At 36.0% G+C, this 26,589-nt stretch overlaps 1 protein-coding gene across 1 annotated transcript; it reads right to left on the bottom strand.

The window, feature by feature from the left end:
- Window positions 1-8,434: 8,434 nt before the first annotated feature.
- On the bottom strand, window positions 8,435-10,431 carry LOC143453753 (uncharacterized). Its single transcript, XM_076954959.1, has 4 exons — window positions 9,753-10,431; window positions 9,564-9,607; window positions 9,315-9,482; window positions 8,435-9,177 (listed from the first exon to the last, which is right to left on the bottom strand). Exons 1-4 carry the CDS (start codon window positions 9,798-9,800, stop codon window positions 9,045-9,047), a joined length of 393 nt encoding a protein of 130 aa, XP_076811074.1. The 5' UTR covers window positions 9,801-10,431; the 3' UTR covers window positions 8,435-9,044.
- Window positions 10,432-26,589: the final 16,158 nt, after the last annotated feature.

Consider the following 26,589-nt stretch of genomic DNA (forward strand, 5'->3'; position numbering starts at 1 on the left):
TTTGGAAAAAGGGAAACAAAAATTAACTTTAAACGTTAATTTAACTCAAAAAATGGTTATTTATACAATTTTATAGAGTTTAACCAAGACTGTTTAACCTGTGGAAGCATTTCATGGTACGTTTAGGTCTACGGGTTACATACAAAATATGAATTACATATCTTTTTGATATGTTTCATTCCAGGACAAAAATAGAATAAATAAGTTAATACAGTATACAAATTAACTTTAAAGAAATTTTCAAAAGAACGTCAAGGATTTGCAAAAACTGGTTGTAGTTTGGGTAGAAATTTTTTTCATTATCGTTTTGTTTTCGATCTTATAAATCACAATAAGCCTAGTATTACAGCCCTAATGACAGAAATAGAGCCCACATTTGTATTTGCTTTACTCTATTGAAATACTGTATTTTTTTATCAATTTTAATTTTTATTCTTAGTGTACTGTTACATAAGTTTACCATAAAATTGCAAACAAATATATGTTTTATGGTTATACATGAAAAAAAATCAAGAAACAGAAAATGTTTTGTAAAATCTGAAGTATGTTAGCAAAAAAAACACATAATTATCTGTCACAAACATCTGTAGTGGCTTGGGAGCCACATCCAATACCACTATATGAATTGTGGAAACATGCGCCATTTAGTTACTGAAACATTGTTCATAATAAAACTGCAACTAGCATTTCTGCAAGCTGCAATCTAGCTGCAGTTGCAACTTGACGAAACCACAATTATTGTCGTTTAATATTTGGAAACTGCCCTAAATAACTTTATGTGAAAACGCTGTTTAGTGCGTTACCAGGTGATTTCATAACATCCTAGTTTTAACTGAATGTAATTCCCATTGCCAACGCTTTACCTTTATCGGTCACACATTCTGAAATGTTCGTGTATATTGTGTTGAATATTTCCGTTCACATCGCTCCACTTTATAAACTCGTGCTGATACGCGAGTACGCGCAGACAGAGATATTGAATCGTACGAACGTACTACGTTAGTCGTGTTAAAATGTAATTCGTTAGACTTGTTTTAATTGGTGAATGCTAAGTTTGTGTTTGTGTCATAATAATCGGAACCTGTACAGTTCCTACAATAAAGGATTGTTTTCTGATAAACTGTATCTGTTAATCATAATAGCTTTCGGCTAGTAGCAGTAGTAACACGTTAAGGTTAGAGATTTTTAACCGCACGCAACCACGGAGTCAGATCATTAATTCGGCAGGTAAACTAAGACCGAATAGTTAAATCAAGCAGCATCCTCTGCACATCTACATATGTTTTTATGTAAAATGAAATAAAAATGTATGTAATTTTAAGGTTATTTTTTACAGTGCAACTGTTTAAATTTTTTCTCTCCCAGAAATTTAACGGACAGTAACGGTATATTCTGAAATGAACAACAATTGTCGGAATTGTCAATGGTTCGGGCAAAACCACGGCGGTATTAACTTTTATTGTTGGAGTTGAAAACGAAGACATGTAATGTTATAATGACAAGTGTATGTAAAACATCGGCAAAAACGTTAATAGCTCGTTTTATAAGTAAAAAACGCTAAACCACAAATACATTTATATATGAGCATGATGTAGAGAGGTTGTTAATTGTTATGACAAAAAGCCGAAGTTTAAAAAAAACTAACTTCTTTAAAATAAGCTAAGTACTGTACGGAAAGTCAATGTTTACTTTTAATCCAGTTACCTTTAAGGAGGCGTCAAACACCAAAAAATGCCTTGAAATCTTTGTTTCTTTTATTATACAGTAAATTTACTAAAAGGCTTATAATTCGAAAAATCCTGCATGCGACTCTCTGAAATTTTGCATGTCAATTTAGTATGCTTTTAGCTACCATTCAATAAAAGGCCATCAAAAAAACATGATTCAACTTTTTTTTACAGAGGCGCAAAATAAAAACTAGAATTTTTGGTCTAAAAAACCCAATTTTAGCTACTTTCATGCTAATTTATACCCTATTTCTGCACCCGACCTGGGACGTTAAAGCGCGCCAACTGCTAGGGTATATCCCAGGATTATATATCACGAGAGTAGCGATATTAACACTAGGCATTGATAAGGTTTCTTATCAGTGTGAGTTATCATATGAATTTTATCATACGAATTTTAGAGCACCTTGCATTGATAAACTTCCTGAAAAAACAAGCTGTTTGCCCAACAAAACTATATGGTGCAATTTTATGTTTCATAAATACAACAAAGTCATTGATAAAAAATGTAAAAGTGAACAAATAAAACACAAAAAAATGGATGCAGCATCTGGATAAATGGTTTTTAAATATTTTTCGATGCTAAGTTTTGTCCAAAGACCACTTCAAAATATTTAGATCTCCTCAATAGGAGGTTTAATATTTCTTTAATGCATCTGTCATTAAACATTGTCAATGTCGTTTCACAGTGTGAATAGTTTCATGACTCCGCAACCACTCCACTGTGTGGTAGTGTTGATAGCGAGAAAATCATTGTTTTTGTTGAAGAAAATTCCATTAAAAGATGTTAAAGCCAACCTAGCTATTTGACTAGCTGTCGAGCGGACAGTTCCTGGTTAAGAAAAAGTTTGGTTTCAATAACATTGACAGAACATGGATCAGCTTAAAAACAAAGTACAAGGTCACGAAAGATTCATAATGCGCCGCTGCAAACTTTGAGCAACACCTAACCTCTTCACTTACTGATGAAGGGTTTCAATTACCGGAAGGCCCGCCATTTTCTGGATGGCAAATCTACATAAAATTTGCTAAAAAAACATCTTGCCTTTTTTCTGAATTGTTTTGGGTAAACTGGGGTGATTTTATTAAATCTCATTGGTCTAGCTGTTTTCACCCAACCCCACAAAAAGTACAGTGCACTTGTGTTGTAAAGCATACACCACAAACACACGAACCTACATGTGAACTGGTACAAACTACCACCCTATGTGAAGAAAAACGGATTCGTTACATTTCATCGATTAAATTATTTATTATCGCTATAACTAGTACTGACTGACTGAATGAATCGCAGAATAGATAAAGATGACAGTAAAAAACTTTTTTTTGTAGTTTTTTGTAACCTCGTGTGATTTTGTTCAATCTCATTGATGTAACTGTTTTCACCCACATCACAACTCACAAGTAATACGTTACACCACTTGTAAACCGTACACGAGTAATATATATCGTACTACATGTGAACTGGTACAAATTATTACCCTGTGTAAAGCAAAACGGTTTCTTTACATTTCATCGATTAAAGTACTATATTATCGCTATAACTAATACTGACTGACTGTGTGAATCGCAGAATAGATAAGATGACAGTTGAAAACGTTAACAATGCTGTTGCCGATCCGCCATAAAAATGTAAAAATCATAGTAGTGGTACTGCTTTCAATCAGAACAGCACATCAGTTTATATGTACATTTGCCGGAACAATCAATTGTCAATCTGCGGATCAGTCAAAAGTTGAACTGGATCAGGCAGGCAGCGACTACAAACTTGTGTGACGTGCTTGGAACAGGTGGATATTCCACACACCTGGCAGCAGCCTTTCGATCGCGATAAAGGTCTGTGTCGATTTATATCAGTACAAATAGAACATTGAAGCCGCTTCTTCTTTTGAGGTGGTTTTAGGCCAGATGTGGTTGGCTCGCAATCTTGTCAAAGAACGATTTATCTTACAAACTTACAAAAACACTGCTTTCGATGACCACATTGACGCGGTACTCTTAGAAACCCCATTTAAAAAAACTACCACTCCACTCTCCACAGCTAATTACCAACTCACAGTCTCTCGAATACCTATAAAACGTGGACACGTGGTGGAAACAAAAGACTTAGCTACCCGTAACTCGACACTCAAAATTCCGATGTGGCTACATTGGTATGAAGCCAGCCTGTTGAAGCAAGACTGTCTTTCATTTTTCTCTCATGAAACCGACTGATCTTAGTGATCTAGTTAACTGTTTCATGCAAGAGGGCTTAATAACCCTCTCTCTCTCTCTATCACGTTCTACAAAACGAGATGCTACATAACTTAGGCAAATAAAGGGACGTAGCGAACAAAGAAGACCCAACAGCCAAGTCGGCGAAATTAAACTAAAGCTGAAACATAGGTTACGGCTCCGGCCCGGCCCTCCTTGCTTGCCACGTAGGTGTCTCAGGAGGCCATTCCAAGAAGTCAGCAACTTTTTGCAAAGTTCGCACTTGAAATCACCTTTCCCATTATTTTTTTATCGTGCACGACTTTGCAGTGGCGCGATATGTTCAAATTCATGACACCACAGTATCTAGAACAATTACTAACACCATTATGTCATTATTCTCGGAAATGTTTGGCTTTTGTTTTCTTTTACACATAGAAATCAAAAACAGCATTGAAAAGCTGAAGGTATTTTAAATTATCTTCCATTCATACTTGAAAGGTGTTGGAAATAATAGTAGAACTTACGGACAGTTTTTGTTCTTATTTAATCCAGTATTAGAAGATCCCGATTTTGTGATTTCCGACTGCACTTGTCCATAATGCTTATTCATGACCCGTCATTTTGTTCTGTTGCTGGGTCACTTTTATCATCTCCCTGCTGTTATAAAAATAAAATTTGCTGTTGTTCAATTTCATTTAAATTTAGATGGTTTAAGTGTCTATATACCTGTGGCATCGTAATGATGACAAAAAGTGCACAAACAAAGGTGCTGTTATCCACCCTGGAAATGTTTTACTTTTCCCGGGGCTGCCAGCATTGGCTCTTATGTGACAGCCTGTAGGTACAGCAATTGTTTGTTGCTGCCGTCACTGCTCGCGCCATACGTTTTATGAGTCGAACTGAACTCGATGTTATCGGCCAGTTAATTGCGCGAATTAGGTTGGTGAAATTACTCCATAAGTTTCAAGTTGCAAAGACTTAAAGAATTAAATCACTACGGGCATAGCAAAACCGGATTGCCAGATGAGTACCTTCCATAACGCAAAACGCCTTCCAAAACCATAAAGCAGTTACATGACAAAATCTGTCAACGTATTTCGTTTTTACGGATTTCGATAAACTAATTATTTATCGGTCTATTCGAACTCGGCATTATTACGTAATAAGTGAACCTGGGTCTCCGTTATATTCAGCAATTCATTTGATCAATGATTAACATCACAACATCATATCATGACTTGAAAGACTAAATCACTCCGGATATACATTACAATTGGCAATTAACCCGGAGAGTTAAACTTTTCACGAAATCATAATTATTTTTAAAGGTAAAGACGTGAAAACCAATACAAAGTGTAATTGTTGCGGCGGCAATGAAAGGATTGCCATTTGGCTACCATATGTAATCTTTTGTTATTTAGGGTTTATATTTGCCATAATTTCAGTTACCATTTGCTACATAGAGTTAACAGATGGCTACTGAGTGTAGCAATTTGCTAAATAGGATTAATTTTTGGCTACCCATGGTAACCTTTTCTATCTCCAATTACCAATTGCCACATAGAGTTAACAGAATTACAGAATAACATTTGAGTACTGTACTTCCAGATACCATTTGCTAGTCTTTTTGAATTGAGCGAAAATTCGCGCAAATGTAACTGCAAAGATTCGAACTAACTAGACAGGGTTGTAGAATGGGGTTTGTTATATAGTAGATTGTATCTGTAGTTTGTACAAAGAAAGTTTCATGTCAAAATTAATGACAAATACCAGAACGTCCTAACCTGCAAATGTTTCATCTTGTATGTGTCCAGGTTAATGGACTACAACGTTTTGAAATCACAAACTTGTGGTAGACCGATGCAAATCTTGCGTTTCCTCTCATTCTGCAATTCGTGAATACGTGCTTCCATTGATGAGATGACGTCTTCGAAGAAGAATTCAAAAGCTCCCTGAAAGATTTATTTAATCTACGAACTATATGACTATAGGCCTACTACCTAAATTCTAAAGCCTTATCATGTCAACTTTAACTTAACACACACCTATCATCTTCTGGCAGTATCTTGCTGACCCTCGTTACCTAAAATTGTATTAAGTCATGAGATAGATGTGGACGAAGAGGAAAAAGGAATTACCTGTTTCTAATCAGATGATCTAGGATTCTAGGTTATGCCAAAAAGTTTCTTACTCGGTGAACAGGTACAACAAAGGCCAATTGAAAGACTGGCGCCAGTACCTGAAAGCTCGTAACGTTCGAGTCGGACTTCCTGAAAATGCGAAACAGCGTGATCGCAGCACGTTCGCGAAAGAAGTTTGCCATCGAGTTCTAGTCAAGGTTGTTTGCAGAGTACAAAGCCAGAATCGAAAAGCACGGGGATGATATTGCAACTATGACAAAACTGCTAAAAAACGCAACAGTAGCTGTTTTAGCCTGCCTGTAAAATAATCACAGGCAATGTCGGCAGTTTTCATTCGTTTGCCGTGGTAAATCGCAACCACTGTTATGGAACAACAACAAAGTACGTCTTGTACAAAATGACGAATAAAAAACGCTTTGCAAACAGACCGTTTAGAAACATATTGGATGAATAATTATGTTAACTGCTGTTTAATATTCTAAAATATAAAAGAACGTATATCCTTAAGATGCGTTAAAATGTTTATGTATTAGTGAAAAAAGCAATGAAGTGTATTCCTTTATATGCATAGGCTTTGTGGTGCAGTATTGTTTGAGATATGGCAACGAGCTATGTGTATTTTATAGCGATTAAATGTCATTGTTTATCGAGATAGTATGTGTAAATAGGATTAAATCATGTAAGTATTTTGTATTTCATGTATAGCATGTAAATCAATCCCGAAGCGTGGATTTCCCACCTTGAACATAAATTTTCCCTTTATCAAATCACTTCAAAAACTAATCGTCACATGTTAGCGGTAGAGGCAATTCCGGCGACAGACCTCGGGCTACTTTGTTTACCTTCTGCGTATGCTCATAACTGTTACGACATAATAATCAATGAAATCTTGAAAAATTTTGATAAACGTGAGGACTGAGGATTATTTAGAGTTTTTGTTGGCTGATCTGACACTTCGTGTTCTATCTTCCAAAGATTTAATGCGCGAATTAATGAGTGCAGTAGGTCAAACGAATCTTACTCAACCAGTTAATAAACGAATTCGTGCTACATTTTTTAAGTGGTCACCATCAGACGTCGCAATTTCTTACCCACTACAGCCACAAATACAACAAATTTAAGTGTCTAAACCACCTCATTACCCACGATCTAACGCTAACAATGGAACAAAGAGTTCCGGACAAACAAGTACTAATTTCACAAATCATAATTCACCAAACCAACGCGATTAATTTAACTAAACATGGCAACAACGATCACCACACACAAACATTGGCCAGTTTCACAAATCATACAGCAATTGGTAATTTATGACACAGTGATAACTTATCATATTCATCACCCACCTTTCAGAAACCAGACTATCAACGCAGCAATTACCCTTGCGCAAAATCATTCGCGGGCAACAAAAAACATTCGGCGATCGACGTTGGATTAACTCGTTAACCCCGTCGATAGCACCTACTTCCAAAAGAGACTGTCCCTTGTTCCCAAAGATCTACATATGTTTTTATGTAAAATAAAATAAAAATGTATGCAATTTTAAGGTTATTTTTTACAGTGTATGGAATCAATTTTCTCGGAAATATCAAAATAAAAACGTATGTCGGAAGCCGTATTACTTCAGAAGATCCCAATGTGGTGTGTTCTGTAACTATATAGCTTTACGACTTTCTTCCGCACATTTCCTTCGCTTTCCAAATGGTCTTCTCTGCGCTGGGTTCACTTCTCTTTGGACCACCTGCTTCCGCTTCACCGCGTAAGCAGGAGCATGAAGCTTCGTCGGCCGATTTTGCTACCGAAACATTTTCTGTGCAGAATCCAGAAATTTAGCTCCACTATGTCCAGAAGTTTTGTCGAAACAGCCAAAGGTCATCGTCTACTTGCTGCATGAGTTTTGTATTTTCTCGCCGTTTGGTCGAAAACGTCCACGCTTACGTTGTTTTGTTTTGGCCTACTGTACAGTTTATAGCCTGGCTCTGCTAATAGCGTATGGCATACAATCCATACGTTGTACAAAAATTGTCGTGTGCCTTTTACAGTTCGCCTTCGCTGCAAAGGAAAGCGAGTTTGTATTGTACAAATGTACATGGACAATTCTATTCGACCTATTCGAATAACCTTCCATAAAAACGGGGAATGTTTACATAGTCCATTATTCCATGGTTCTATTTTGCGAGATTATCGCTATGCGCTCTCCATGACTTCGTTCCGAAGCCACACTGTAAAAAAAAAATTTTCTTGTTTACATCTAAATTTATGGCAGCAGTGTCGCCATACAAAATTATGTATTTTTATATTCAAAAGATGTAAAGTGCTTTTACACAAAGCAATTTGTTTTTTCAGAAAACAACGCGTTATGTAAATTAACGCATAAGACTGTTAAAATATTAATGATAGTATGTTTATTACAGATCCTATAAACATGTTTTCTACATATAATTAGCTGTATTAGTGCAAAAATCATTACTTTATTAAAAGTAAATCTAGCAATCACCCGCCTTTTATTTACAATTACTTTTATTTGTTTTACTTTGCATGACAGTGGTAATACGGACAGTTAATTACTTCACCATTGAAAATATGACACTTGATATGTTTTACAATATTGTACAGTTGGTTACTCAAAACAGTTGGTACTCAGAGTACAATCAGGCTGTGCACGTTTATACAAATCACAAGAAATGTCAGATTCAGTAAAAGTTCTTTGATATGGCTTTGTCTTATGCTTTCTTTTATAGTAAGACATAAGTGAAGTATACTTCCTGAAGTTTGGGTTGCAGTCATCAGCACCACATTTAAACACATAGTTATGCAGTTATGCACATTTCGATGAAACAAAATGCGCTCAAACTACTTTACATCAGACTAATCAATTTTATAACTGTATAAATCACATGCAAATAACAACATTGTCCTCGAAGAAAAATGGTCAGGTAAAACAGAAATACTTGACAGAAATGTCTGGCCACAACTATTCTTACACAAGTACTTCGAAGTTATTTATTGCGTTGTAGAAAGATAGCAGTTTGCCATTAATTCCTTTTTTCCGTGCTTTTTGGCCACGATGCTTAGTTTTGCTCCCATGTAGTGGGTCAATATTAACAAAATTTCTGAAAGCAAAAAATACTTTGATGTCAACAAGCAAAAATGCATTCTATTTTTTAAATAAACAGTACAAACAACAAACAAATATCCGCTACTGCTTACAATAACAATGGTGACAAGGTACAGATACTCATGAACTAACCTTTGCAGTAATTCCAGAGTCGCGCTTAGTTCTTCAGGATACCTTACATTAAACACGTAGTAGCATGCAGATGGTAAGGTGACAGCTTCAAGGGCAGAATTGATGTAGTCAAAAGCACACTTCTTGTCCACGAAAATGTAAAACCTTTTTGAGGTTAACACATCTGGCTGGCCCTAACAAAAGGCAAAGTACAGTACAGTACAGTAATGCACTACAACTTATAGCACACAAAAATAGTCAAATTAATTACCATGTGCCACAATGCAAGGGTTCAACGGCACATCTTCATCTTCCTTCAAAGAAAAATATTTTTAGTGTACTATGAGTCTTATACAATCAAATGTTTCTTACTGGATTACGAATCAACATATCAGTATACCATAACTTTCAAATTATTTTCATAAATTAGCCATCTGTATCGACATTAGTGGTGCTCACCTTTAACAAAAGTTCATTTGGATCTTCATGGAAGTACTTACAGAGCATAATTACTACACCAATTATATCTACATCTGTATCTGCATCAACCTTTTCTTTTGCCAAATTGATATCAAAGATAATTCTATGCAAACCTGCATTTTTAGCTGTTGTGTTTGCATGAACTGCAACAATCGCTGCAGTTGATTTTGAACAAAAATTTGAAACTGATCTAAGGAAACTTGGGTAAGCCTCTTGTAATGTACCATCATCCCGACTTTTCCGAAAAGTATAGGCCACTCTTCTTTCAATTTGTAAATGTCAAGCTTATTTTCATTGATTACTTTCCGTAGATGCGCATTACTATGAATGTAGATCAATAGCTTGCGCCGTTTGATTGGCTGAAGTATGCTTAAGTTTTCCTCTTTTAGAAAAGAAAGATCAGCTAAAGTTTCCACACCAAGACTTGCAACGGTGGACAGTAACTTGCTTTTATGTATAAAATGAATATTTGGCAAAGCTTCACTAATGAATCTGTCATTTTCACTGCCACTAAGGTCTTCCGCAGGTGATTCCATATTACAGTAAAACAATTTAAAAAACCTAATCATATCTCATATAACGTAAAATGTACATACACTAATCATGAAAATAGTCGTAACGTAAAATGAAAACAAATTTTACCATCAATCAATCATTTATATTAGTAAACTTTTCAAAGTAACTTAATGACAGTGAGTTTTGTTTCGCAAATAAAACAATAAATGGTATGCCATAATTTCAATGTACAACAAAACCACTAAGGAGGCAGCAAACACTTAAAATTAAAGATATCTCTGATTTTGTTAGACTCTTACGTCTGGCCTAGCAGTTGGCATGCTTTAATGTCCCACGTTGCGTGCAGAATTAGGCTAAAAAATGGCATGAAAGTAGGACAAATTAGGTAGCCGATTTATAGGCCAATAATTCTAGATTTTTCGCCTAGGCTATGTTAAACAAGTTTTATTCATGTTTTTTGATTGCATTTTACGAGATGGTAGTCCAAAGCATACTAAATTGACAAGCAAAATTTCAGAGAGACCCATGCAAGATTTTTCTAGTAGGCCTAGGCCTAACTAGTCTTAATAAATTCACTGTATAATAAAACAAACAAATATTGCATGGTATTTTTTGGTGTTTGAAGCCTCCTTAAATATACACCTGTTGTGTATAATTCACTAATTGGTAGTGCTTAAGCAGATGTGAAATGCTCAAATAACCGCATGATTTAAAATGAGAAACCTTTATCTATTGACCTTGTAAGCATTCAGTGGAAAATAGTCAGTCAAATTACAAGATTTAGAGCAACAAAGTTCTCCTAATGGTTTTACAACTTCGTATATTCCTAAGTTGGGGACAGGTATACAACCTCATATAGCCTAGCCTAGTTCTGTTATTAGATAGAATGCAGTTTGCATCAAACCGAACCAAACCCAAAGCAGAACTCATAAACGCCTGCCACGTGCAGCAGCAATTTTCAGAGAAAGAACATAAAAATCTAAACATTTTTTTCTGAAGAATTGGAAATATCATAATTTGGAAAAAGGGAAACAAAAATTAACTTTAAACGTTAATTTAACTCAAAAAATGGTTATTTATACAATTTTATAGAGTTTAACCAAGACTGTTTAACCTGTGGAAGCATTTCATGGTACGTTTAGGTCTACGGGTTACATACAAAATATGAATTACATATCTTTTTGATATGTTTCATTCCAGGACAAAAATAGAATAAATAAGTTAATACAGTATACAAATTAACTTTAAAGAAATTTTCAAAAGAACGTCAAGGATTTGCAAAAACTGGTTGTAGTTTGGGTAGAAATTTTTTTCATTATCGTTTTGTTTTCGATCTTATAAATCACAATAAGCCTAGTATTACAGCCCTAATGACAGAAATAGAGCCCACATTTGTATTTGCTTTACTCTATTGAAATACTGTATTTTTTTATCAATTTTAATTTTTATTCTTAGTGTACTGTTACATAAGTTTACCATAAAATTGCAAACAAATATATGTTTTATGGTTATACATGAAAAAAAATCAAGAAACAGAAAATGTTTTGTAAAATCTGAAGTATGTTAGCAAAAAAAACACATAATTATCTGTCACAAACATCTGTAGTGGCTTGGGAGCCACATCCAATACCACTATATGAATTGTGGAAACATGCGCCATTTAGTTACTGAAACATTGTTCATAATAAAACTGCAACTAGCATTTCTGCAAGCTGCAATCTAGCTGCAGTTGCAACTTGACGAAACCACAATTATTGTCGTTTAATATTTGGAAACTGCCCTAAATAACTTTATGTGAAAACGCTGTTTAGTGCGTTACCAGGTGATTTCATAACATCCTAGTTTTAACTGAATGTAATTCCCATTGCCAACGCTTTACCTTTATCGGTCACACATTCTGAAATGTTCGTGTATATTGTGTTGAATATTTCCGTTCACATCGCTCCACTTTATAAACTCGTGCTGATACGCGAGTACGCGCAGACAGAGATATTGAATCGTACGAACGTACTACGTTAGTCGTGTTAAAATGTAATTCGTTAGACTTGTTTTAATTGGTGAATGCTAAGTTTGTGTTTGTGTCATAATAATCGGAACCTGTACAGTTCCTACAATAAAGGATTGTTTTCTGATAAACTGTATCTGTTAATCATAATAGCTTTCGGCTAGTAGCAGTAGTAACACGTTAAGGTTAGAGATTTTTAACCGCACGCAACCACGGAGTCAGATCATTAATTCGGCAGGTAAACTAAGACCGAATAGTTAAATCAAGCAGCATCCTCTGCACATCTACATATGTTTTTATGTAAAATGAAATAAAAATGTATGTAATTTTAAGGTTATTTTTTACAGTGCAACTGTTTAAATTTTTTCTCTCCCAGAAATTTAACGGACAGTAACGGTATATTCTGAAATGAACAACAATTGTCGGAATTGTCAATGGTTCGGGCAAAACCACGGCGGTATTAACTTTTATTGTTGGAGTTGAAAACGAAGACATGTAATATTATAATGACAACTGTATGTAAAACATCGGCAAAAACGTTAATAGCTCGTTTTATAAGTAAAAAACGCTAAACCACAAATACATTTATATATGAGCATGATGTAGAGAGGTTGTTAATTGTTATGACAAAAAGCCGAAGTTTAAAAAAAACTAACTTCTTTAAAATAAGCTAAGTACTGTACGGAAAGTCAATGTTTACTTTTAATCCAGTTACCTTTAAGGAGGCGTCAAACACCAAAAAATGCCTTGAAATCTTTGTTTCTTTTATTATACAGTAAATTTACTAAAAGGCTTATAATTCGAAAAATCCTGCATGGGACTCTCTGAAATTTTGCATGTCAATTTAGTATGCTTTTAGCTACCATTCAATAAAAGGCCATCAAAAAAACATGATTCAACTTTTTTTTACAGAGGCGCAAAATAAAAACTAGAATTTTTGGTCTAAAAAACCCAATTTTAGCTACTTTCATGCTAATTTATACCCTATTTCTGCACCCGACCTGGGACGTTAAAGCGCGCCAACTGCTAGGGTATATCCCAGGATTATATATCACGAGAGTAGCGATATTAACACTAGGCATTGATAAGGTTTCTTATCAGTGTGAGTTATCATATGAATTTTATCATACGAATTTTAGAGCACCTTGCATTGATAAACTTCCTGAAAAAACAAGCTGTTTGCCCAACAAAACTATATGGTGCAATTTTATGTTTCATAAATACAACAAAGTCATTGATAAAAAATGTAAAAGTGAACAAATAAAACACAAAAAAATGGATGCAGCATCTGGATAAATGGTTTTTAAATATTTTTCGATGCTAAGTTTTGTCCAAAGACCACTTCAAAATATTTAGATCTCCTCAATAGGAGGTTTAATATTTCTTTAATGCATCTGTCATTAAACATTGTCAATGTCGTTTCACAGTGTGAATAGTTTCATGACTCCGCAAATTGTTCTTTTGGGAAAAGGAATGTTGACACACTTGGCAATAATAAGATCAATCTCCATTGTGGATTCTCATATGAGATTTTAAATTGGTGCTTTGGGTAAATGACTTGAGGCAAACTTGACAATGATAAGGTCGTTCACCAGTGTGGATTCTTACATGAGCTTTCAAACTGCCGCTTTGGGTAAATGACTTGTCGCACACATCGCATTGATAAGGTCGCTCACCTGTGTGAGTTCTTAAATGTTGTTTCAAGTTGCTTTTGCATTTGAATGATTTATCACAAAATTTGCAGGAAAATTTCTTTTCTTGTCCTTCTTTATTAAAAACGTCTTGTGAAATCCCATCACTGATTGATTTTAACAAAACGTCACCTGGCATTCCAACTACTTGATGATCAATTGCGTTAATACTTAATATTATACAAACTTATAACCTATATTCTGAAAAGAACTTAAATAATTTGAAGGTTTTATTGATAGGAGTAAACTCATATAATGGGTAAATGTTTTAATAAAAATAATCAATATCAACAATTGTTTGCAAAATTAATTACAAAGTAAAAAAAACAGTGACTGTCACATATAAAAACGAAATTCAAAAAGTTTCCCTGTTGTAATAAGTTGATGATTGTAATATCGGCTCACACAGAGCGTACACACAACACGTTCTCTACTCGATACGAATGGCCTCCTTGGCCAATCCCAATGACAAAACTTAGCTTCACACGAACTTAAAGGGAATAGTACTTAAATTAAATGATAGCATTAAATGATTAAAGTTAAACATGGAAATCACATAAAATAACAAGAATTAACTCATAGTTTCCTTAATGAACAATTGCATGATTACAATAACAATTTGACTCAAACATTATCAAAAGTTTGCAAACTGCCAATGTGGATGAATGTCGATAAGTTCGCTCACTCACATTCGTGTTACTTAGGGCTACCATATATCCTCTTTTTTAAAGAAAAATGAGTTGTGCTCAATGTATAGCCTACTGAAAAATGTCAAAAACTCAAAATGTCCTCTGTTTTACATTTTTTTGCATTCTTGCTTATATTTTCAACACAATTATAGTTTTAGGTGACTTTTAGGGTTAAACGACATTTAACCGTGGGAAATTGACCGCGAATAAACTAATCAAACGCGAGGACAACTGTCCGGGCCCCGGGGGGGGGGGGGGGGGGACAACTCACCGTGACTTAAATTTACCTAGAACCAACTGACCTTAATTCATATTATTACTTTAATCATATAATTTCATTAAACAACAATGCTAATATGCGTCAAAAATAAAATTCGTAGCGTTTGATAGCCAGTTGACCACGACCAATTGTCGCCAGTGATTTTGTTCACGGTCAATTTACGTGATCCCGACTTTTTGGCAAAGAAATATGTTGTGTTATCTGATGAACTGTGGCAAAAGTCACCTTGTTTCAGAAAACGACGTAATGATTTTGAAGCTGAATGCATTACTTGTGCATATGCATATAGTTATCCAAAAACATGTGATAAATTCGTTAAACGTAAAACTCTATTTGCATTGTACTACCTGGCGAAATTGGCCTTTTTTTAGGCGATGAAAATATGGTAGGCCTATATAACATAAGAGTTAGTAACACCAAACAGCCAAAATCATACGTAATATTCTTAATCAGTGATATCAGAAAAACCCCCAATCTCAAACAACTTCTGTAATGAAAAAAGTTACTTTCCAGAAGTCCTATCTGATCAACGACTATGGCTAACTTGAAAATAATTAAAAAACTGTAAAACCTTCGGTCCAAGCCAAGTGTGTCCCTTAAGCTGTCTGGCAAACTTAACAGCAGTACAAGAAGGTGATAGATGTTTGTTAAGTTAAAGTTGACATGATAAGGCTTTAGAATTTAGGTATTAGGCCTATAGTCATATAGTTCGTAGATTAAATAAATCTTTCAGAGAGCTTGTATTTTAGAAATGTATCTAAAATACAGAGAACTGTATTTTAGGAAATACAAAATGAAAATAAGAGTCCGTCAACATTCATATTTGTTTGAATTTATTACACTAACCACATTAAATGCATTGATGTATGGTACCAGTTGTTTGTTATCGTCATCAAACAAAATAACATCCGGTATCTGATATCTTACAAATATACTTTTTACAAGGTAAAAGAATTCAATTCAATCTATGCCTTTCTATGGGATGAACTTACAGGTCATTTCATGCATTAACCCTATTTTAACTAGGCTTGACCTACCCCGCACACAGTCACAGCAAAACGTTGCGTACAGTTGCATTGTTTGTTGTAGAAATTTGAAATTTGGTGACTTTTTCTAAAAAATGTTCAGCTATCTTTCCATGTTTGTTTTATAAAGTTTGATTTTGTAGTTTTTGAGATATTGTCTAACTATGGAGATGTTCTTCATAATTTTGCTCTTTGCTGCTATCGTGAGCGCAAAGAAGCGTATCGTTTTCGTTCAATCATTTACGCACAACTAACTCGATGACAGTTAGAGAACAACCACAATTTTGTGCCATTTGCCAGTACCGCTCGGAAGAGAAGAAAGAAGTGAAAGTTAAATTACTAGTTTATTTCATTAAAATCACACCGTAGAGCTCGAAACAGTTACCTGAAATTAGTGAAAATAAAACATTAGTTGGTTGAACATTCTTTCGTTTATTAACTTGAAAAGTGGGCTAAATAAAATTTCCGGTTAGCTTGGAATACTTACCGTTGGTTTCAATCATAAATTAGTGCAAATCTTAATAATAACCGTGCAAATTTTTGGAATAGGCCTATGTATTTGTTCATAATGATCTTGTAGCGTTGTTAATTTCATATGCGTTCTATGTTTTCAGGTGCCGATTTTGACGCGTTAGTTAGCATGTTCCTTTTCTTATGTTCTCGAGTTGGCCTGAAATAACGCATTATAACCATCATTAGCTACTTTAACGTAAGTGAAAAACACGGTAGCTCTAGGTTAACAATGCTGTCAAACTTCTGTCGACTCGCAGAAAGTAATGGTATGCGATTTTGCTGGATTGAAATTACCAGTTATATATTACTGCTGGTATGCCGGTGTTATTGTGTTGATAAGAGATGGCCTAGTTTTTCACTATGTCACTCACCTGTACGCTAGTCACGATTAAACATAAGTTTAGCCGAACACTTATGCAATGCCATTGCTCAAGTGTAATATGGAATTAAAGATCTAGCAGTATGACTGCGTGTTGGTATGTTGCGAGTTGCGACTAAGAAGTTGTTGGTATTTTTGGTTGGGAATTAGCAATGAGCTTAATAAAACTATACCTGTAAAAATGGGGGTGAATTAGGATTAAATATTGCATGTGACTGCACATTTAACAAAACTTACATTAAATGGCAGAAAAATCTAGCAAAAAACAGTTAAAAGCCAATGAAAACACCAGCAATATGTAGTGGATTATCTACAAGGTATATAACTTTAAAAATCGCAGGATTCACAGTTGATTAGAGACTGTAGTTGTCTGAAAATGCTTTTGGAAAGACCGAAGCCGAGTCAATACTGGTTAGCAGATGAAATAAACTTCTTTGACGGGTAAAGCCGCAAGGTTAACCTGTGAGTTTACACTGTACACACACACATCGTGTAAAGCAAGAGTCACTGAGCAGGTTGATAAACAATTCGTGCGTAAGTAGAAAAAAATACTTAATTACTTGTGATGTGTAAAAAAAATTACGCAACCAAATTTTAAGTTTCGTGCAAGTGTGCAACATTAACGCCAAATTAACTTTTTGTATCCTGGGTCACCTTCCAGTGGTGTTGCACAAAATGGGCAAGCAGCGTTGAAAGCCTGCGATCCATGTGGCACTCCAATTTGGGACCAATACCTGCTGCTTGTGTATTGGCTCCGTTTTTCTTTGCAAGAGCAGTGATGCCAACAGAACTTGGAGGCGACTCAAGCTCTGGATATTGATCAGTTGATTAATATGCCGGGGTGCCTTTGAAAACAAATACATGTACTGGTGTTGATGCATTAGTACAAAATAATCTTACAAAACATATTGACTTAACATAACACAGAACAACAATTTATTTGTATACAACTTTCATCAATGGGAAGTAAAATACCTAACCCCAACAAAAAGAAAGCTAACTTAAATAACCTGATTGCGAAAGATTCATAATGCGCCGCTGCAAACTTTGAGCAACACCTAACCTCTTCACTTACTAACACAGAACAACAATTTATTTGTATACAACTTTCATCAATGGGAAGGACGTAGTTGCTATTGGGACATGAAATGGACTTGTACCTATCCATTGCATGTTACATTTCCGCGTTGATGGAACCCCGGAAGGTCTGTGAGGCCATGTCTTTCCGCTGAGGTGCTACACAACGTCATCAGTGATGACGTACGGCGCGCACACGGTCAGAAGTGGATCGTCAGTGTACCACAAATCTTCAACAGGGAATGAAAGCGGAACAAGATTTTTCTGTCACGGGATTATTTTTATACACCATTTTTATATCCATCACGTTATACACTGTTTTTATATCCATCACGTTATACACCGTTTTTATTCGCATTGTATTGTCTTTATATGCATGTTCACGACATGCCGTGTTTTACTTGTTTATACTCGTGACCTCTCTGATCGTTAGCTCGAGGGCCCAATCAGTAATGTATTTAGCGTCCAACGGGGAATCCTTAGTCGCTTGGAATTTGTTTTGTGGTAATGTTGCGCTCGGCTGTGTGGTAGTGTTGATAGCGAGAAAATCATTGTTTTTGTTGAAGAAAATTCCATTAAAAGATGTTAAAGCCAACCTAGCTATTTGACTAGCTGTCGAGCGGACAGTTCCTGGTTAAGAAAAAGTTTGGTTTCAATAACATTGACAGAACATGGATCAGCTTAAAAACAAAGTACAAGGTCACGAAAGATTCATAATGCGCCGCTGCAAACTTTGAGCAACACCTAACCTCTTCACTTACTGATGAAGGGTTTCAATTACCGGAAGGCCCGCCATTTTCTGGATGGCAAATCTACATAAAATTTGCTAAAAAAACATCTTGCCTTTTTTCTGAATTGTTTTGGGTAAACTGGGGTGATTTTATTAAATCTCATTGGTCTAGCTGTTTTCACCCAACCCCACAAAAAGTACAGTGCACTTGTGTTGTAAAGCATACACCACAAACACACGAACCTACATGTGAACTGGTACAAACTACCACCCTATGTGAAGAAAAACGGATTCGTTACATTTCATCGATTAAATTATTTATTATCGCTATAACTAGTACTGACTGACTGAATGAATCGCAGAATAGATAAAGATGACAGTAAAAAACTTTTTTTTGTAGTTTTTTGTAACCTCGTGTGATTTTGTTCAATCTCATTGATGTAACTGTTTTCACCCACATCACAACTCACAAGTAATACGTTACACCACTTGTAAACCGTACACGAGTAATATATATCGTACTACATGTGAACTGGTACAAATTATTACCCTGTGTAAAGCAAAACGGTTTCTTTACATTTCATCGATTAAAGTACTATATTATCGCTATAACTAATACTGACTGACTGTGTGAATCGCAGAATAGATAAGATGACAGTTGAAAACGTTAACAATGCTGTTGCCGATCCGCCATAAAAATGTAAAAATCATAGTAGTGGTACTGCTTTCAACCAGAACAGCACATCAGTTTATATGTACATTTGCCGGAACAATCAATTGTCAATCTGCGGATCAGTCAAAAGTTGAACTGGATCAGGCAGGCAGCGACTACAAACTTGTGTGACGTGCTTGGAACAGGTGGATATTCCACACACCTGGCAGCAGCCTTTCGATCGCGATAAAGGTCTGTGTCGATTTATATCAGTACAAATAGAACATTGAAGCCGCTTCTTCTTTTGAGGTGGTTTTAGGCCAGATGTGGTTGGCTCGCAATCTTGTCAAAGAACGATTTATCTTACAAACTTACAAAAACACTGCTTTCGATGACCACATTGACGCGGTACTCTTAGAAACCCCATTTAAAAAAACTACCACTCCACTCTCCACAGCTAATTACCAACTCACAGTCTCTCGAATACCTATAAAACGTGGACACGTGGTGGAAACAAAAGACTTAGCTACCCGTAACTCGACACTCAAAATTCCGATGTGGCTACATTGGTATGAAGCCAGCCTGTTGAAGCAAGACTGCCTTTCATTTTTCTCTCATGAAACCGACTGATCTTAGTGATCTAGTTAACTGTTTCATGCAAGAGGGCTTAATAACCCTCTCTCTCTCTCTATCACGTTCTACAAAACGAGATGCTACATAACTTAGGCAAATAAAGGGACGTAGCGAACAAAGAAGACCCAACAGCCAAGTCGGCGAAATTAAACTAAAGCTGAAACATAGGTTACGGCTCCGGCCCGGCCCTCCTTGCTTGCCACGTAGGTGTCTCAGGAGGCCATTCCAAGAAGTCAGCAACTTTTTGCAAAGTTCGCACTTGAAATCACCTTTCCCATTATTTTTTTATCGTGCACGACTTTGCAGTGGCGCGATATGTTCAAATTCATGACACCACAGTATCTAGAACAATTACTAACACCATTATGTCATTATTCTCGGAAATGTTTGGCTTTTGTTTTCTTTTACACATAGAAATCAAAAACAGCATTGAAAAGCTGAAGGTATTTTAAATTATCTTCCATTCATACTTGAAAGGTGTTGGAAATAATAGTAGAACTTACGGACAGTTTTTGTTCTTATTTAATCCAGTATTAGAAGATCCCGATTTTGTGATTTCCGACTGCACTTGTCCATAATGCTTATTCATGACCCGTCATTTTGTTCTGTTGCTGGGTCACTTTTATCATCTCCCTGCTGTTATAAAAATAAAATTTGCTGTTGTTCAATTTCATTTACATTTAGATGGTTTAAGTGTCTATATACCTGTGGCATCGTAATGATGACAAAAAGTGCACAAACAAAGGTGCTGTTATCCACCCTGGAAATGTTTTACTTTTCCCGGGGCTGCCAGCATTGGCTCTTATGTGACAGCCTGTAGGTACAGCAATTGTTTGTTGCTGCCGTCACTGCTCGCGCCATACGTTTTATGAGTCGAACTGAACTCGATGTTATCGGCCAGTTAATTGCGCGAATTAGGTTGGTGAAATTACTCCATAAGTTTCAAGTTGCAAAGACTTAAAGAATTAAATCACTACGGGCATAGCAAAACCGGATTGCCAGATGAGTACCTTCCATAACGCAAAACGCCTTCCAAAACCATAAAGCAGTTACATGACAAAATCTGTCAACGTATTTCGTTTTTACGGATTTCGATAAACTAATTATTTATCGGTCTACTCGAACTCGGCATTATTACGTAATAAGTGAACCTGGGTCTCCGTTATATTCAGCAATTCATTTGATCAATGATTAACATCACAACATCATATCATGACTTGAAAGACTAAATCACTCCGGATATACATTACAATTGGCAATTAACCCGGAGAGTTAAACTTTTCACGAAATCATAATTATTTTTAAAGGTAAAGACGTGAAAACCAATACAAAGTGTAATTGTTGCGGCGGCAATGAAAGGATTGCCATTTGGCTACCATATGTAATCTTTTGTTATTTAGGGTTTATATTTGCCATAATTTCAGTTACCATTTGCTACATAGAGTTAACAGATGGCTACTGAGTGTAGCAATTTGCTAAATAGGATTAATTTTTGGCTACCCATGGTAACCTTTTCTATCTCCAATTACCAATTGCCACATAGAGTTAACAGAATTACAGAATAACATTTGAGTACTGTACTTCCAGATACCATTTGCTAGTCTTTTTGAATTGAGCGAGAATTCGCGCAAATGTAACTGCAAAGATTCGAACTAACTAGACAGGGTTGTAGAATGGGGTTTGTTATATAGTAGATTGTATCTGTAGTTTGTACAAAGAAAGTTTCATGTCAAAATTAATCACAAATACCCGAACGTCCTAACCTGCAAATGTTTCATCTTGTATGTGTCCAGGTTAATGGACTACAACGTTTTGAAATCACAAACTTGTGGTAGACCGATGCAAATCTTGCGTTTCCTCTCATTCTGCAATTCGTGAATACGTGCTTCCATTGATGAGATGACGTCTTCGAAGAAGAATTCAAAAGCTCCCTGAAAGATTTTTTTAATCTACGAACTATATGACTATAGGCCTACTACCTAAATTCTAAAGCCTTATCATGTCAACTTTAACTTAACACACACCTATCATCTTCTGGCAGTATCTTGCTGACCCTCGTTACCTAAAATTGTATTAAGTCATGAGATAGATGTGGACGAAGAGGAAAAAGGAATTACCTGTTTCTAATCAGATGATCTAGGATTCTAGGTTATGCCAAAAAGTTTCTTACTCGGTGACCAGGTACAACAAAGGCCAATTGAAAGACTGGCGCCAGTACCTGAAAGCTCGTAACGTTCGAGTCGGACTTCCTGAAAATGCGAAACAGCGTGATCGCAGCACGTTCGCGAAAGAAGTTTGCCATCGAGTTCTAGTCAAGGTTGTTTGCAGAGTACAAAGCCAGAATGGAAAAGCACGGGGATGATATTGCAACTATGATAAAACTGCTAAAAAACGCAACAGTAGCTGTTTTAGCCTGCCTGTAAAATAATCACAGGCAATGTCGGCAGTTTTCATTCGTTTGCCGTGGTAAATCGCAACCACTGTTATGGAACAACAACAAAGTACGTCTTGTACAAAATGACGAATAAAAAACGCTTTGCAAACAGACCGTTTAGAAACATATTGGATGAATAATTATGTTAACTGCTGTTTAATATTCTAAAATATAAAAGAACGTATATCCTTAAGATGCGTTAAAATGTTTATGTATTAGTGAAAAAAGCAATGAAGTGTATTCCTTTATATGCATAGGCTTTGTGGTGCAGTATTGTTTGAGATAAGGCAACGAGCTATGTGTATTTTATAGCGATTAAATGTCATTGTTTATCGAGATAGTATGTGTAAATAGGATTAAATCATGTAAGTATTTTGTCCGGCTACATTGGTATGAAGCCAGCCTGTTGAAGCAAGACTGACTTTCATTTTTCTCTCATGAAACCGACTGATCTTAGTGATCTAGTTAACTGTTTCATGCAAGAGGGCTTAATAACCCTCTCTCTCTCTCTATCACGTTCTACAAAACGAGATGCTACATAACTTAGGCAAATAAAGGGACGTAGCGAACAAAGAAGACCCAACAGCCAAGTCGGCGAAATTAAACTAAAGCTGAAACATAGCTTACGGCTCCGGCCCGGCCCTTCTTTGTCACGAAACAAAAAGCGTGAAGCTTGCCACGTAGGTGTCTCAGGAGGCCATTCCAAGAAGTCAGCAACTTTTTGCAAAGTTCGCACTTGAAATCACCTTTCCCATTATATATTTTTTTATCGTGCACGACTTTGCAGTGGCGCGATATGTTCAAATTCATGACACCACAGTATCTAGAACAATTACTAACACCATTATGTCATTATTCTCGGAAATGTTTGGCTTTTGTTTTCTTTTACACATAGAAATCAAAAACAGCATTGAAAAGCTGAAGGTATTTTAAATTATCTTCCATTCATACTTGAAAGCTGTTGGAAATAATAGTAGAACTTACGGACAGTTTTTGTTCTTATTTAATCCAGTATTAGAAGATCCCGATTTTGTGATTTCCGACTGCACTTGTCCATAATGCTTATTCATGACCCGTCATTTTCTTCTGTTGCTGGGTCACTTTTATCATCTCCCTGCTGTTATAAAAATAAAATTTGCTGTTGTTCAATTTCATTTAAATTTAGATGGTTTAAGTGTCTATATACCTGTGGCATCGTAATGATGACAAAAAGTGCACAAACAAAGGTGCTGTTATCCACCCTGGAAATGTTTTACTTTTCCCTTGGCTGCCAGCATTGGCTCTTATGTGACAGCCTCCAGGTACAGCAATTGTTTGTTGCTGCCGTCACTGCTCGCGCCATACGTTTTATGAGTCGAACTGAACTCGATGTTATCGGCCAGTTAATTGCGCGAATTAGGTTGGTGAAATTACTCCATAAGTTTCAAGTTGCACAGACTTAAAGAATTAAATCACTACGGGCATAGCAAAACCGGATTGCCAGATGAGTACCTTCCATAACGCAAAACGCCTTCCAAAACCATAAAGCAGTTACATGAAAAAATCTGTCAACGTATTTCGTTTTCACGGATTTCGATAAACTAATTATCGGTCTATTCGAACTCGGCATTATTACGTAATAAGTGAACCTGGGTCTCCGTTATATTCAGCAATTCATTTGATCAATGATGAACATCACAACATCATATCATGACTTGAAAGACTAAATCACTCCGGACATACATTACAATTGGCAATTAACCCGGAGAGTTAAACTTTTCACGAAATCATAATTATTTTTAAAGGTAAAGACGTGAAAACCAATACAAAGTGTAATTGTTGCGGCGGCAATGAAAGGATTGCCATTTGGCTACCATATGTAATCTTTTGTTATTTAGGGTTTATATTTGCCAAAATTTCAGTTACCATATGCTACATAGAGTTAACAGATGGCTACTGAGTGTAGCAATTTGCTAAATAGGATTAATTTTTGGCTACCCATGGTAACCTTTTCTATCTCCAATTACCAATTGCCACATAGAGTTAACAGAATTACAGAATAACATTTGAGTACTGTACTTCCAGATACCATTTGCTAGTCTTTTTGAATTGAGCGAGAATTCGCGCAAATGTAACTGCAAAGATTCGAACTAACTAGACAGGGTTGTAGAATGGGGTTTGTTATATAGTAGATTGTATCTGTAGTTTGTACAAAGAAAGTTTCATGTCAAAATTAATCACAAATACCAGAACGTCCTAACCTGCAAATGTTTCATCTTGTATGTGTCCAGGTTAATGGACTACAACGTTTTGAAATCACAAACTTGTGGTAGACCGATGCAAATCTTGCGTTTCCTCTCATTCTGCAATTCGTGAATACGTGCTTCCATTGATGAGATGACGTCTTCGAAGAAGAATTCAAAAGCTCCCTGAAAGATTTATTTAATCTACGAACTATATGACTATAGGCCTACTACCTAAATTCTAAAGCCTTATCATGTCAACTTTAACTTAACACACACCTATCATCTTCTGGCAGTATCTTGCTGACCCTCGTTACCTAAAATTGTATTAAGTCATGAGATAGATGTGGACGAAGAGGAAAAAGGAATTACCTGTTTCTAATCAGATGATCTAGGATTCTAGGTTATGCCAAAAAGTTTCTTACTCGGTGACCAGGTACAACAAAGGCCAATTGAAAGACTGGCGCCAGTACCTGAAAGCTCGTAACGTTCGAGTCGGACTTCCTGAAAATGCGAAACAGCGTGATCGCAGCACGTTCGCGAAAGAAGTTTGCCATCGAGTTCTAGTCAAGGTTGTTTGCAGAGTACAAAGCCAGAATCGAAAAGCACGGGGATGATATTGCAACTATGACAAAACTGCTAAAAAACGCAACAGTAGCTGTTTTAGCCTGCCTGTAAAATAATCACAGGCAATGTCGGCAGTTTTCATTCGTTTGCCGTGGTAAATCGCAACCACTGTTATGGAACAACAACAAAGTACGTCTTGTACAAAATGACGAATAAAAAACGCTTTGCAAACAGACCGTTTAGAAACATATTGGATGAATAATTATGTTAACTGCTGTTTAATATTCTAAAATATAAAAGAACGTATATCCTTAAGATGCGTTAAAATGTTTATGTATTAGTGAAAAAAGCAATGAAGTGTATTCCTTTATATGCATAGGCTTTGTGGTGCAGTATTGTTTGAGATATGGCAACGAGCTATGTGTATTTTATAGCGATTAAATGTCATTGTTTATCGAGATAGTATGTGTAAATAGGATTAAATCATGTAAGTATTTTGTCCGGCTACATTGGTATGAAGCCAGCCTGTTGAAGCAAGACTGACTTTCATTTTTCTCTCATGAAACCGACTGATCTTAGTGATCTAGTTAACTGTTTCATGCAAGAGGGCTTAATAACCCTCTCTCTCTTTCTATCACGTTCTACAAAACGAGATGCTACATAACTTAGGCAAATAAAGGGACGTAGCGAACAAAGAAGACCCAACAGCCAAGTCGGCGAAATTAAACTAAAGCTGAAACATAGCTTACGGCTCCGGCCCGGCCCTCCTTTGTCACGAAACAAAAAGCGTGAAGCTTGCCACGTAGGTGTCTCAGGAGGCCATTCCAAGAAGTCAGCAACTTTTTGCAAAGTTCGCACTTGAAATCACCTTTCCCATTATATATTTTTTTATCGTGCACGACTTTGCAGTGGCGCGATATGTTCAAATTCATGACACCACAGTATCTAGAACAATTACTAACACCATTATGTCATTATTCTCGGAAATGTTTGGCTTTTGTTTTCTTTTACACATAGAAATCAAAAACAGCATTGAAAAGCTGAAGGTATTTTAAATTATCTTCCATTCATACTTGAAAGCTGTTGGAAATAATAGTAGAACTTACGGACAGTTTCTCTTCTTATTTAATCCAGTATTAGAAGATCCCGATTTTGTGATTTCCGACTGCACTTGTCCATAATGCTTATTCATGACCCGTCATTTTCTTCTGTTGCTGGGTCACTTTTATCATCTCCCTGCTGTTATAAAAATAAAATTTGCTGTTGTTCAATTTCATTTAAATTTAGATGGTTTAAGTGTCTATATACCTGTGGCATCGTAATGATGACAAAAAGTGCACAAACAAAGGTGCTGTTATCCACCCTGGAAATGTTTTACTTTTCCCGGGGCTGCCAGCATTGGC

Source organism: Clavelina lepadiformis, chromosome 1 (assembly GCF_947623445.1).
Source record: "Clavelina lepadiformis chromosome 1, kaClaLepa1.1, whole genome shotgun sequence".
NCBI classification, from domain to species: Eukaryota; Metazoa; Chordata; class Ascidiacea; order Aplousobranchia; family Clavelinidae; genus Clavelina; species Clavelina lepadiformis.

Coding starts and splice junctions, on each gene's coding strand:
- LOC143453753 (XM_076954959.1), bottom strand. CDS start 9,800: ATGCTCTGTAAGTACTTCCATGAAGATCCAAATGAACTTTTGTTAAAG. Junction 9,608..9,752: donor CAAATGAACTTTTGTTAAAG/GTGAGCACCACT, acceptor TTTTCTTTGAAG/GAAGATGAAGATGTGCCGTT. Junction 9,483..9,563: donor CCTTGCATTGTGGCACATGG/TAATTAATTTGA, acceptor TTGTTAGGGCCA/GCCAGATGTGTTAACCTCAA.